Genomic DNA, 15,959 nt, shown 5'->3' on the forward strand with positions numbered 1-15,959 from the left:
AACACACAAGGAGCACCAAAACAACCCCACGGTGTATTGGTTAATAGAGTGCAACACACAGTTCTTCCATTTAAGAAACTTCGTGAAACAAAAGTGGAGGGAACTCTGGCCATGTTTGACCTGTTGACTTATACTGACCTATTTTGTCAATATTGTGTAGAAAAAACTGCAATAGCTTGATTACAAAAAATGTGGGGGGGGGAGGAGTAATATTAGTGACTTGATGAAATGGTTAATGACATTTTAGCGACTTTTAGGTAAATGCAAGGCGACATTTGAAAATCTGGGTTGGCAACCCTGATTCCTGGGTCACTCCAGTCAACCCTCTGCCTGCTCTCTGCCTCCACACGTGCTGTTAACTGTTTTTTTATTTGGCCACCTGACCCAGCCTAACCATGCTGCCCTGCCATGATTTAGCAAGACGGCGGAAGAGTTTGACCCAGGAGCAGAAGCTTGATGTGATCAGGCGGAAGGAGAGAGGAGAATGTAATTTATTTATTTTATTTTTTTTATTTTTTTTTTTACGTGTCCGACTCTGGGCAAAGGCTCAGGCCCTATTTCTTGGGGACAGTGGCCTATCCCAAGGCCCAGTAGTCCTCCTTCACCTCCACATGTCACCACTTCGGCGCTAACACCCACCGTCCATATTGAATACATGCTAGGGCTGTCTCATACAGGACTGGTGTATTGGTATTAGCGGGGGTACTTTTACGACATGTCGGCGGGTCATCAGGTAGATCAGGAAAGTCTGCTTTTTAGGAAATTCAAATCCTTAAACTGTTCTCTGCCCCAGCCGGGATTCGATCCTGGGTCCATTAGGACTGCAAGGCGCCTCTTTACCGATTCAGCCACCGCCATCACCAGAAAGTGCCTAGTCAACAAGTCAACTATTTGTCTGACCCAGCGCTTGTTATGATGGAAAGGTCCCTGGTCACGTACTGCAACCAAAAGGAGAGGGAAGGAGTTCCAATCAACTCTATAAATGTACAAAGGACTCTGTGGAGCCCGTGCGTCCAGAGGACCGTGTTAGGGACCAGTAGGAGTCCTGCCCTGCCTTGGTACCCCACTCCCCCTCCTCCCAGGAAGCCCACAAACTCTTCAATTCAAGGTGAGGAATCCTCCAGTGTTTGTGTGTACTGAAGTCATTTTTAGGTAGGTAAATATCCTGGGAAAAGTCCTGGACAATTGCCCCAAAAGGTGAAGTTGGGGCTGGCTTGGGTACCATGAAACCCTTTAACATGTAAACATATGGCCGTATAATGCGGAATTTTCATAAAGCGGGACCTGCCAGGAACAATATTCGCACGTTATGTTAGCAGTGACTGTATACTGTACGTGTATATACGGTAATACCTCTAAGATCCGACGTAATAAAGTCAAAGGCATGTCTAAGACTTTGGTTTGTCAGGGACATGGGAAAATGCCCATGGACAGGTACTTATGGACCCTAACCCAACCTAACTTTGAAAACCACCTAAATAACTCCCTGCCAGACCAGCACAGCACCTATTTAAGACCGTATTCACACAAATAAGGGACAGAAACCATGCAATCAATGAAAAGGAACCAAAGAATGAGAAATTAGAAGTGAGTAAGGAAAATATTTAGCAGTCTACAGGGTACTTACGACGTCTGTGACCGTCATGAAGATTAACCTGCCTCCTCTAAGGCTCTGACAATGGTGAAGGTGCATTTGAAGCATGTACAGTAATCCAGTGTTGTGCTGCAATTATCCTTTGCACTGTGAATTATAACTGTTTAACACTGCACACTCTCTTCTTACTTGTCCCACACCAGTTGCACCATGCCAGTGTATGTGTGTTTGTGGCCAGCTGGGGTGATTCTGGTTTTGGTAGTGATGATGATTGGGAGGTGATCAGAACCCAGGGTTTTGACCACTCTCCATGATGTAGTGGGAGCGAGGTTTGGGGAGCAGAAGGTGATGTCTGGAGATGATGGGAGGAAGAGGGCTTGGTGTGGGATATGGGTATGTTGGTCTAGACTGTTTAGTATGAAAAGATGATCTGTCAGGGATTGTAGTACCAGCCCTCTGTCTGTGTCAGGGTTGTTGACATGCCAGGCCGACGACTTGGAATTTGAAATCACCACCCAGGATGATGTTGTGTATGTTAGTGATGTGGTGTATCTGTGGAGAGTAATTGTGTGGTACTGTGGGGGACGATTGGGGGGGAATGTATGTGTTAGCGATTGTTATGTGTGATTTGTTACCAGTGAGTATTTTAATTGATTGTATTTCTGTTGTGGTGTCATGTGGGGGGAGAAGTGACTTTGTGTGTGCACTGGTATCTGCAAAGTTGATGGATTTGTGTACCAGGGTGATGAGTCCACCGTCACTGCCGTCAGCCCGGTCTTGTCGAATGGTGGTGAAGTTATGAAATGTTGGTGTTTTCTGTGCTGTGTAGTTTTGTTTCTTGTAAGATGGCAATGTGTATGTTCTGTTGTTTGATGAATTGTGTGAGTTCATGTATTTTGCTGTTTATGAGGGGGGGTTGATTGAGATGGTTTTGTCATGTTGAATGAATGGAGGATGACAAATATGTGTGGAAGGTGAGAAGTGTGAATTTTGAGAGTAGGATTGCGAGTGACAGACCAAAAAACACCTGGGATGAGTTCATAGAGTGTTACCTCAGGGATAAGGGACTGGATAGGGAGGCTGCAAGAGATTCAGCAGTGTGAAGAGCCTGTTAAGTGACCTAAGCTGATGCAGGCAAGCATGTTGGAGCCTTAATACACAAAAGAATGATGATAGCTTTTACCGTATATTTTATTCTTGCTAGCACCACTCATTTTCTCCAAAATAGTTACGAATCCACGAGAGTGAATACAGTCTGCTCTAAATGAATTTATCCTGCCAAGATAAAATAACACTTATAATATGATATCTTTATTTTTATTCATGCTTCTACCAGGTGATTTTGTTCAGCCTAACAAAGCTAAAAACAAAGATCTCCTAGTGATGAGATAATTTTATCTAACACTTGATACTGTTGTGGCCTCAGTTTGATCTGTATATGAACCTAGTGAGCTGCAGGCTGAAACTGCCTTGCAGTCCATCCTCCTCCTTTCAGGGGACATGGATGGAGCTGACTGCCCAGCTGTATTTGTTACAGTATATTAGTGACGCCATGTGAAGACATCCCACACCAACACTTGTATTACTCTTGCTACCACCACACAATTTTACCTTGTTAGCAGGGTCATTTCTGAATGCCGTCTTCTGGTAGTCTGCCATCACCTCAGTCACAAAGCCAATTACCCACAGACCCCAGCCCAGATAGTCACGGGTTCCAACTGCTCTCTGATGGGGCGATTTGATGGCCAGCAGGCTTGGTAGCAGAGTGACTAATACCCATACACCTAGAGTATATGGCGGTTAATACTCACTATCATTATCTAGCTGTCTATCTACTTATCTACCCTACAAACAAACTTTTATTTCTCCAAAAGGAGCATAGGAGCCCAGGGCTGGGCTATTTAGTCCCAACATTTATGGTGAGGGGTGACAAATTGCCTGTCTACAAGTGGCATTATATGAGCAATAACCTCAACCACCCCTCAGATGTACACCACATCCAGTTAGAGTGCCTAAACCCAGAAGACCACCATGACTGTCATAATAATAATAATAATAAATAATAATAATAATAATAATATAAATGGTTATTATTATCATTATTATTATTATTATAATACATCCTTACTCCGACCTCTTGTGGCAAAACGGATGATGGGATGAACATGAGAAATATTATTCATTCATCAATCCTTGACTCATCAAAAGAGTATACAGTACTTATACTACATTACTAATCTTATTTGTTTTTTATTTTTCCATCTTCACTGTTTCATCATCATCATCATCACTTACATGTGCAATCACACCACATTCATCATTACTCACAGATGTATTTTTTGAGGAATAAACTCTGCCCTAACCATTTTCATTTCACTGCATGTACAATATATTTTACCTTGCAGGGTCCAGTAAACCCACAACAAAGATGGCTGCTGTATGGCATTTTTAAACCTGCGATCATGACCAGCTTTCACAACCCTTGTGAAGAGGAACAAACCCAGTCTGTAACAAAACATCATTATCATCATCATCATCTCAAACTCATTTTCCCACCTACGGATGGGATGAGGTAGGGACCATTAGTGTCAGAAGAGATAAAAATGACAGAGGGAGAATCAACAGCATACCCAATGAAATGAGTCATACATTCACTCACTATTCAAGTCCCTGGAATCCTGACTCCACTTGGCAGGCATAACCATCCACACCAATTAATCCATTAATTCTTGATCCTCATTTAACCTCCTGAATCCAAGCCTATCCATAGCTGAGGTGCAGGTGAGAGGCACCAATATGACTGGGTGGTGGAGATGCATGCTTACAGAAACCTCTCTCAGTTCCTTTCCCATCCCCCAGAAGGATGTATATGCTATAGATAAACAGACACTTTTTATAGTCAAGGGGTAAGTTATAACTATCATTAACTCCTTTACTATTACAGGCCTGTCCTAAGTTGAAGAAAATTGTTTGGTGATCATGTAGCAGGGAGAAAGAAGATCCATCATAGAACTGAAGGAATCCTACCTGAGTGCCCAGATGTAAACACAGCCAGTCTGAATCAACTGTCGAGGGTGATCCTTCCCATTCCAACTGTAGTTCAGGTATGCCAGAAGGATGAATGTTGATGAGCCTGAAAGTAAATGAACAAAATGGTAACAACATTACCTCATTTGGAGTGATAAAGTTCAAGGTTAGGATACTGAAGTTCAGCAAATTTGAAAGTAAATGACCAGCTTATTTCTCTTCATTAAACTGTATTATGTGACTGAAAAACATGTAAAGTAAATGGAAACAGCCTGTCCCATATTACCCCCTTTGATCCACTCACTTGATGTAGTGCTGCCTACTTCTTCCTTATCCTTTATCATTCTTTTTCTGTGCCTGCCCTCCTCTCTTCCTATATCTCCCATCTTTCCTGTCACTTCTTATTGATTTTCTTTCCTTTACAGGTGGCTTTACATTGAGTGACAAGCCAAATGGTTTCCTGTAAGCCAAGAAACCATTTATATGGTAACCATATAACCAACCCATACGTGCTTCCTACGTGTCAGCAAGTGGGTTGGTGGAGGGTTAGTGCCCCTTCCCATAAAACCAATAACTCAAAGTCAAATGGCCACCCCTTAAGGGATTGTGGCATCTGGCAATGGATGGATGGATATGTAGAGGCCATAGGCTAGGCATACACAGTTCGTTTTTGTTTTCGTTTCATTTTTCAAGGCTCCACCATGCTTGCATGCGTCGGCCTTGGCCACTTAATGGCAGCTCTCCATTCTGCTCAATCTCTGGCAACTTCCCTATTCAGTCTCTTATCCCTGAGATCACACTCATTGACCTCGTCCCAGGTCTTTCTCGGTTTAACTCTTGCAAACCTATCCCTGAAGTTAACACTTCTCACTTTCCACACCCAATTATCATCCCCCATCCTCTCCACATGCCCAAACCACCTCAATCTATCACTCCTCATCACAGCACCAATACACTTCAGTCCCATCCTACCTCTCTTCCATCGTAAACCTAGCCCTCCCAGGCCTCGCACACAGGGATGCACTGCACATCCACCTAATCATTGGCATTTCTGTACGTTTAAGCCTCTTCCTTTACTGCCCAGGTCTCACGGCCATACAGCATTACACTCCTAACACATGCCGCTTACAAAGATCCCTTTGCATGGAGGGAGAGCCTCTCAATGTCAGGAGATGCAGCAGCGCCCTGAACTTCTTCCAACCACTCCTCACTCTAGCCACAGAGCTAGCTCCTGCCCCCCCTCCAGTGCATAACATGTCTCCCAAATATACAAAACACTTCCACACACTCTAGAGGCTCACCAGCAAGATCAGTCCATTCACACCTGATGATCTCCACATTCTCTCCCCGACACACCACACACACATGAAATCAGTATTACCTCGCAGTCTGCCTCTAATACCACTACATCTCTTATGCACCCACTTATCACAAACATGGCACAAGATGGAATTGCTTCCCACGTCCTTGTGGCAATCACACATGGCCACTCTCCCTTTTCTTTGACAGTACTGCCACCAACCCTAGATACCATCACTTTTGTGTTATTTGCATTCATTCTTAAGCCGTTGTGCTCCATACCATCTCTCCACTTGCTAAGTCTTTCCTCTGCCTCCCTTTCAATCTCTGCAGTCAACACTAAATCATCTGCATACAACTTCTCCCACAGGAGTCCATTTCGGAAGTAACGTGAGAGGGCTTCAAGTCCCATGATAATCAACAAGGGGCTCAAGACTGATCTCTGATGCACACCAGCATTCATGGAAAACTCATCACTCAAATCTCCATTCACCCTTACCAGGGTGTGAGCACCCATGTACATGGCCATAATGACCCCAACCTGCCACTTCTTGATCCCAAGCTTTCTCACTGCCCACTTCACCACCTCTCTAGGGACTCTGTTAAAGCATAAACCCAAACTGCATCTCATCAATATTCATTCTTTCTCTAATTGTACCTTCTAGAACTTGCTCCATTACCTTCATTATCTGGTCCAGAAGTTTTATTCATTCATTCATTCATCATTCAATCCTATTGCCCCATGAGGAGCTTAGGAGCCTGGGGCTAGGCAAGTTGGTCCTGACATTTAAGATGAGAGTGACCAGCCTCACTCATCCCTGAGTGGCATTACATTAGCAATAAACCCCAACCACCCCTTGGATAAACCTTCACCGGCTCAATCCAATTGGAGCGCAATAATTACCCGCTGAACCACCAGGCGCCAAAATTTGGTTATATGGTTACCACCCAGCATAGTAAATGGTTTCCTGGTGTACAGGAAACCATTTGGCTTGTCACTCAATGTAGAGTCACGTTTTATGCATCTATAATTTCCCCTTTCCAGGACATCACCCCTCCCTTTGTACACATTTACAATTATGCTCTTCAGCCAATCATCTGGGACAGCACCCTCATACATAATTGTATTTATCAAGTCAGTGACTAACCTCACTCCTGCATCCCCTGAGGCTTTCAACATTTCAGCAGTTAACCCAGACACACCTGCTGCCTTCCCCACCTGCATCCTGCCAGTTGCCCTGCTCAGAGGAGCAATGTCATTCAAAGGCCAAGGGCCAAACACTGGATCTGCTGGCTCCAAACCTTCCCTGTCCCAGTCAAACTCCTCATTCAACAACCGGCTGTAATGCTCTCGCCAGGTATCTTTAATACCCTTTCTACCGTTCCTTCATCATTCTTCACACACTGATCACCCATGATATCCCTGTCATCCCTCTTCAACTGATTTGCCACCTTAAATATCATATTCTTCCTTTCCAGACTATTTAGGTTATCAAGTAAAAGTCTCTGACACTCAGAATTTGCCCAGTAAACCTCTTTTCTAGCCCTATGCTTGGCAGCCAAGTATTCCTCTTTGTTACTACCCTTTTTCCTTTCCCAGAAAAGCCTTCTTTTCTCCTTAACTGCAGCTACTACACCCTCATCCCACCACCAAGTTATATTATGTTTTGGTGGGCCCCTTGTCCATCCAGACAGTGAATCAGTAACTCTCAGGAGGTTGTTCTTGAGAGCTCTCCACTGTTCATTAACACTTCTGTCAACGACTCCTTGTTCAGCCATCACTCTCATCTCGCTATAGAAGGCATCCCTTACTGCTTGGTTTTTCAACTTCCATATTATTCTCCTTAGGTGCATAGGTCCTCTTTTTCATCACCCACTCCTTAATCCTTTCACATCGTGTGTCATGTATACGTGCCAGAAAAAAAAATGTCTAGCCATCGGGTGGCATGTATAGTGTTCTGGACTTTTTCATGCCAGTACTGGTGACCCAATAATGGTTCATGTATCAGGAGGTGGCAATGCAGTACTGAGGTGTGGCCATCTTGGAATGACTATTTTATTGTCTTATTTTTGTCACTCACCAGAATAGTACAGTATGTCGAAGTGTGAGATACAAATTTACCACTGCCAAGGCAGCCTTTAGCTGCTGTAATTACTATTTGAATCTGATAGAAGCAATGTCTGATGACTCAGATATGTTGTCAGATGAAAGTGAAAATGAAGGTGCTAGTATTTAAATTAAAAAAAATAAAAAATAAAAAATAAATAAATAGTTTATCATTATACAGTACCCAGTGGCATGTGTCTGGCACTGGAGCAACTCCAGCATCACAGGTATTGACAGCTCAAAAAAAAATTTGTTTACAGAAAATTATGGTCTATTTTTTGGTATGGAGTATTTTATTTAAAAAAAAAAAAAAAAATCTCTTTATATATCTCAAAATCCTCATGTCTGGGACATCCATCCCAAAAAAACACCCCAGAAGTGGATGGGTTAAGCACCATATCACATATCAATAACTTATGTTGCTGGACACACTCTTCGCTCCCTATAACTTCAACATTCTTCACTAACCTCCTGCCAGCCCTCCTGATGAGGAAATAGTGTATCTGGCTGCAATTTCCCCCAGATTCATATGTAATCAACCTACTCTCTTTTCCTAAAATGTGCATTGCACACAATCATGTTCATTGCCTCCCCAAACTCAAGTATCCTTTCCTCTTCATTTCTTGTACCATATGCACATCCTCCATGTACTCCTTCAAATCCTTGAGCTGCTTCACCTACATGACCATTTAAGTCCCCTCAAAAACCTACAGTTTCATCATCCCCGATACCACTTACTACATGTATTAACTCCTTATGGGCGGGCAACGTATCAATTATATGACCGTGGGGTGGCATATTTTTGGAAAAATAAAGTATCAAGGAATAAGCTTAAACATGCATAAATCGATGAAAATGAATGAAAAACAAAGGTAAGAGGTGTTACATGGTAGTATGTCTCTGCTGGCTGTAGGAGGAGGGGAGAAGCGAGGGAGGAGTGCGGGCAGGCAGCTTATCACCAGGTGCGCTTGGGGCGAGGGTAGCTGACTCTTGATTCATTTTCTTTTTCTTCACCAGTGAACACGAAATTTATCATTTATGCATTATTTATTCTGTTTGATGTCTTCAAAATCTTATGTATGTGTTTTCTGTTTTACTTGAACACATATTACAATAAAACTTACAACCTTATACAGTAAGCTCACCCCAAACACATTCTCGCCGAAAGCGCGTGCAATTACACGCAGTTAGTGCTGGGATACATATAAGACAACGTGATGTTAAAGAACCATTTTGAAAACTATAAATTTACGCGAGAGGCCTTTGAAAGGCCAAATCCTCAAATCTCTGCGCAGCCTACATGGTTTGTTTTGATCACGTGCTCATGTGATTCGCTGTACAGCTTTTCCTCAGTACTGTATTTGTAAGTTGAATATTTACATTATCGTTCTGGTAAGTTTATGTACAAGTTAAAATACTAGTAAATAACGTTAAAGCAAGAAATAAAGTCTTATAACCAGTTTGCCTGATAGGCGTCGGAATATTGCCTTTTCATTAAAGATTTGCTGCACTGATTTTCCACGGTACTGTATTTGTAAGTTAAATATTTACTGTTCTGGTATGTAAGTTAAAGCACTTAAATAAAGTTAAAGCGTTAAATAAAGCCTTGTAACCAGTTAACCTGTTCTGTAATTATGATAACCCATGATCGGCGGGTTCCAAGACAATTCTCTGTCAAGTCAGTTCGCCGTCACACAATTCCCTGTCAAAACATGGACGATTCCCCATCAGGACAATTCGCACCCTGAACAATTCCCCGTCATTCTATAAATATACTTATTTCGCCTTTGAATTATATTTTAGCATCACTCACAGCTGCCTTCATTAATGACAGGGAATTGTCTTGTTATTGTTGTGATGGCGAATTGACTTGACGACGAATTGTCCCGAAACCAATCGGCATCGGAGCGTTGCCTTGGGTTTATGTATTTGTGTGTTGAAGTTTTGCTGTGCAGTACTGTATTTGTAAATTATAACTTTCAATAAACCTTCTAACCACTTAAAAGTGCTTCATATTGATTACCAATGGCAGATAACAGCAAAACACCACATTTAGGGGGTCTAGGGAGCAAAATAAGGAGTAGTTAAAACTTAAGCAGTTTCACGCCGAATGCACCACGGTTGGAACAAAACCCTCGCATTAGGGGCGAGCTTACTGTATTCCATATTACATGAACTCTTATAACACTGCAACTTATGTACATACATTTTACTTGTTCAAAGCATGGTTGGGAAGAGGTTAGGGTGGTAGGTGACAAGGATGCCATATCGCCCAATTTCACTAATAAATTAGGACAGAAAGTAGCCGGATGTTACATAACGATGCCTGTCTTCTCACACACAGACGTTAGGCAGCATCGCCCACCTGTTGAGGGTTAAGTCATTCCAGAATCTATCCTTCTCTACCTCATCCAAGCCTGCCTGTGGAGCATATGCCAGTATAAATGAAAACATTATCTCACCGTAGAAAATGTTCACTACTATTATCGTGTCATTTCTATCTATCTATCTATTGCCAGATGCCTCAATCCCATTCGGGGTTGCCACAAACAAATTGTCTCCACATCACCCTGTCCCCCGCCATTTCACTGCCCTGCTCCCAACTCACACCCCCCTCTCTCATATACCTCTCCACCCCATCCCTCCATCTCATCCTCGGCCTCCCTCTCCCTCCCTCCACCTCACTCACATACACTCTCTTCGTCAGTCTTTCGCCCTCCATCCTCTCCACATAGCCAAACCACCTCACTGTATTCCTTCTAACGCTTCCTATCACATCCACATCCACACCACAATGCTCCTTTATATCCTCATTTGTCAGCCTGTCTCTCCATGTGACTCCACAGACTCCTCTTAAATATCTCATTTCCACTGCTCTCACTCTTGACTTGTGTCCTTCCAACAACGTCCAAGCTTCACTTCCATACGTTAGAGTTGGTATCACAATACTGTCATGTAGTAACTTTTTCACTTCCATGCTCACTTCCCTGTTTCTTATCACTCCTTTCAAGAAACCAGCAACCTTTCTTCCCTGCTGTACCCTTTCAAGCACTTCACCCTCCAAACCTCCATCCTTACTCATCACACTACCCAAGTACTTAAACGTACTCACATTTTCCAATTCCTCACCATCCAACCTCGCTGTACATTCACTGACTTGTCACTTACTCTCGTTATATTCATGACATATTCCACCCATTTCTCCTTAACTAACACACCCACACCACCATATCCATCTGCCCTTCTCAGCCAAAATAACTTGTAATGACAATCCCTCCCGGTAATCATTCTGGCTGATCCCCTATGTCTGACTTTTTGCACACATCCAACATCCACCCACCTCCTACTCAACGCCCCAGCCGCTTCCCTAGCTGTACCCCTCAAACTTCCCACATTGCATGATGCCACTCTCATCCCTTTGGGTGATTTAGTTTCCTTAGGCTTGCTTTGATTCCCTCTTTTTTTTTGTCATAATTGGTAAAAACTAATGGGGAGAGACAGACCACAGGCCCCACCCACCAGCACATTCCCAAGTCCAGGCATAGGATCTGGGACCCATAGCCCACCAGCCATGACCAGTGGCTGGGGCAGTGGCCTTGGGGCACCCTGCCAGGACAGCTACAGGGACACCCTCCAAGCACGCCTTGGCACTGTAACTGCCCCGTCATTATACACCCACTGATAGGGCAGCCTCCTGGGGCACTGCTCCCAGGTTCAGGCCCCTCTCTATTGGGCAGGAGTAGTGGCCAGGGAACCACAGTGCCCTGTACCCGCTAGCACAGGTTCGAGTCCCATCCCAGCCCTCAAATCTGTGTTGGCGGAGCCCTTATCACGCCTCCATTCTATAGGCCTGCTACTAGGTAGCGAGGGCAAAATTTTCTGACCATACCACCTTTGCTGGTATCAACCCCCATAATTAATGGGGCACGTTATGTGATACGTAAAGCGCATATAGGGTAGTGCATGAGATAGAGGAAAGTGTTTGGGAGAGTATGCTGGTCTACTTTCCATGTTAGTATCACACTGAAAAGGTCAGCAAAGTGGGATGGTCAGATATTCTAGCAGCTAGTGAAACTGGAGCTTCAGCTGTCCCTATCACCAGCATTCCCATTCCTCTTTGGAGTACTACCTTGATTGGCTGGTGCTACAACCTACTCTTCAGGCCACTACCTTTAACCCCTACGCGCTGGCTGACGTGTATAGCCATCACGATTTTGGGCACGGAGCAACGCCAGTTGACGTGTATAGCCGTCGCGATTTTGGGCACGGAGCAACGCTGGTTGACGTGTATAGCTGCAAGCGTCTTCCTGCCAGCCTTAGAACTTTAACATATCAACGGGACCACCAGAAGACGTGGGGATACTTTCATTTGAAAGAGGAAAAGTTGGTGAGTCTTATGTATCTTTAATTTTTTCTCTTGCTTTTATAGTCTGGCAGATATTAGGGTTTGAAGTAAGGGTAATTTTTCCAAAATCACGGATCCCCTGTAGGGAGAAGCGTGTGACATTAGAAAACCCCCGGCGTGAAGAGGTTAAGGGTAGATGACTAGCTTACTTCTCTTGATGGTAATACAGTATGACCTCACTATAACGGACTAATTGGGGCCCAAACCATTCCAAAAAATGTGAAATTCCGATAAAAACGACATCCGGACTTCCCGCTCCTAATCCGGACTTTTTCCAATATATCAGACATTAGTCCAGATCGCATGAACAGTTTTTAAACAGTTTTGACTACTGTTGTGGTAGTGTACTGTGTTATAACTTCGCCTCATTAATCAAATGGTATAATACTGTATATATAATAATACTGTACTGCACACTGATAAACATGTCTTTTATTTACCTTATTGTGGTGAACATAGCTGAAGTGGTCAGACAGTCCGGACTGTTTCTGGCATTATCAGACTTTTTCCTATATATAGGAATTTAGTCCAGTAGCTCCTCAAGCCTGAGAAAAGCGAATTCCGGTCTATTGAAGTCCGTTATATTGAGGTTTTACTGTACATGTTAAAAAAACCTCCAGGCACCTCTTTCTGGTTCTCAAACTAGGAGCCATGGCTTTGGGGCCATGGCAGGATTTTAGGGGGCCATGGCAGACTAGTGTAAGTAGTAAATCAGACTCTGTCTGCCTTACACACATTGAGGGAGGCCACACGTTTAAACTTGTTGTCTTACTCCCCCTTGCTCCAGCATATACTTGCTATGTTTCAACACTGCTGCACCAGTGAGCAAGCAGAAAAAATATGCCCAAGTGGCAGCACTATGTGCAATATGCAGGAGTGAACTTGTTACTGAGCAAACCACATAAAAAGTCTTATTCACCTCTATAGAAGGGATTCTTCCAACAGACTTAGAACTGCGTACAGGGTGGAAGTGTGAATGCCTCTCTCCCTGTTGTAATGTTCCTCTCAGCCATGACCCCAGTTGACTGTTCTGGTGCTCCATGTATCAGTCATTTCCAGAAGTTAGTGAAATTGCACTTAGAGTCCTCTTGCCGTTTTCCAAAACATATTTATGTGAATCTGGTTTCTCAACCCATCTACACATAAAAAGTAAAAGCCAAAACTGATTGGATGTGGACCCAAATATAAGATGGGCATTATCAGTGACTCAGCCTTGAATCAGGTGGATGACTGAAAGCAAACGAGTGTCATCCATCCCAGTGATATGTAACAAAATATTCATTCTGACTGATACAGTAGTTGTAAATGTTACAGTTAATGGAAAGCACCAAAACAGTTTTCTTCATCATTATTTGTGAGGGGCTTGAGAGAAAACTGAAGGGGGGCCATGAGGACGTTAAGATCCTAGCAAGTGGGAGATGAGGTGAAAATATGTTTGAGAATCACTGCACTACACTCACGAGCACTTGGGGAATCACTGCACTACACTCACAAGCACTTGCAAATCACCCATGTTATTAACCCTTCAGCTGGGGATGGCTGGCCAGTGATTTTGCCAGATAACCAGACACTAGAGACACTGTATCCAGTAGGTGAAGGCTTGTTTTCTCAACAGTTTTGATTGGTGTATCTAAGAATATAATTTTTGTTACTGGAAAACTGCCCTCAGTTAACAGCTTTCACCTACAGTGCTAAGTGAAGAAGTACTGTATCAGGATTTTTTTTTTTTTTTAATGCATCAAAGAAGGAACCAAAGGCTACAAGCCTACAAATTTGTTCCCTCAAAAGAGGAAGGGAGGGACGGACTATCTGTTCATCTCTCTCTCTCTCTCTCTCCATCCATCCATCATCCAATCCTATGTTTCCCCATGAGGAGCGTAGGAGCCTGGGGCTAGGCAAGTTGTCTATCTATCTATAGCCTGACGCCCTAATCCCGCAAAGGGTTGCCGCAGACAAAACACCTCCAAGTCACTCTGTCACCCACCATTTGACTGCCCTCCCCCCAACTCACCCCCCCCTCCCTCATATACCTCTCAACTCCATCCCTCCACCTCATCCTCGGTCTACCCCTCCCTCTCCCTCCCTCCACCTCACCTACATACACCCTCTTAGTCAGTCTTTCATTCTCCATTCTCTCCACATGTCCAAACCACGTCAGTGTATTTCTCCTAATCTTCCCATCCACATCCACCCCACAACGTTCCTTCACTTCTTCATTCGTCAACCTGTCCCTCCCAGTCATTCCACATACTCCTCTCAAGTAACTCATTTCCACTGCTCTCACTCTTGACTTGTTCCCCTCTTGCAAGGTCCACGCCTCGCTTCCATACATCAGGGTAGGGATCACAATACTATCATACAGTGACTTCTTAACTTCCATACTCACCTCCCTATTTCTCATCACTGCTTTCAGTGAACCAACAAGTTGGTCCTGACATTTAAGATTGGCCATACCATGTTGAGTGCATGGGTTCTTGTCCGATATATATATATATATATATATATATATATATATATATATATATATATTCTTATCTGTCTATCTTATCTATATCTATCTGCCTATCTGTTTATCTGTCTATCCATGTCTCTATCTATCTATACTGTATATATATACTGTATTCTTATCCATCTATATGTATCTCTCTTATCTATATCTATCTGCCTATCTGTTTATCTATCCATCCATGTCTCTATCTGTCTATACTGTATATATATATATTCTTATCCGTCTATATGTATCTGTCTCTTATCAACTATGTGTATCTCTCCTTACAAACTTCCGTAACAAGGGCGGCACCTATTCTTATATCAAATCCCAATATGCAGTTGACACTTTTAAACTTCACTTCATCCAGTTTTGATTACTCATTATATAAACTAAATTGTCAAAACATTACCAAATATAATTGTGTAGTTTATCGTTCCCCTAATGCTTCTTCAGAACCCAGTGTATTTGATTCCATATCCACTCAGTTGAGCAACCTTAACCTTGCCCTTGGCACCGAAATTACCATTTTGGGTGATTTTAACATACATAATGTTGAATGGTTATTGCATTCTGCCCGGACTGACGACGCTGGTCTAGAGTGCGAGCTGTTTGCAGAGTCGTTTAATCTCACCCAGTTGGTAAAGCAACCAACCAGAATACCTGATAATCCTGGCCATAATACCCATCTCTTGGATTTATTCTTGACAAATAATCCAGATCAATACAGGATAGAGGTACTGTCACCACTTGGATCCTCTGACCACAATCTCATCAAAGCCTCATTAGCTAACCCTCCCACACCTCCCCGTCCTGAACCTGTCAGGGTGACCCGATGGCACTTTGATAGGGCAGACTGGGATGGATTTAGAAATTATCTTGCTGACATTCCATGGCAGTCTTTCTTCTTTAGTGATCCCAATTCTACCCAGTCCCGTGACTTAATACTAGCTGGTATGGATTTATTCATACCAAGTCAACAGTTCACTAAAAGATCAAACTCTCCAAAATGGTTTGATGGCAACTGTGCTAGAGCAAC

General features: G+C 43.2%; 1 protein-coding gene across 3 annotated transcripts in view; it reads right to left on the reverse strand.

Annotated features, from left to right (window-relative positions):
- The window catches only part of LOC145410985 (uncharacterized), a 46,914-nt gene that overhangs the window by 15,556 nt on the left and 15,399 nt on the right, over positions 1–15,959 (reverse strand). For all 3 annotated transcript variants that reach the window (XM_080281043.1, XM_080281042.1, XM_080281044.1), the window contains 3 exons: positions 4,622–4,727; positions 3,993–4,099; positions 3,206–3,378 (listed from right to left, as the gene is read on the reverse strand). In XM_080281043.1, the coding sequence (XP_080137169.1) occupies positions 3,206–3,378; positions 3,993–4,099; positions 4,622–4,727 (386 nt within the window). The remainder of the gene's footprint in view (positions 1–3,205; positions 3,379–3,992; positions 4,100–4,621; positions 4,728–15,959) is intronic.

Source organism: Coenobita brevimanus, chromosome 87 (assembly GCF_032717465.1).
Source record: "Coenobita brevimanus isolate Jiangsu-jjx chromosome 87, ASM3271746v2, whole genome shotgun sequence".
Classification (NCBI taxonomy): Eukaryota; Metazoa; Arthropoda; class Malacostraca; order Decapoda; family Coenobitidae; genus Coenobita; species Coenobita brevimanus.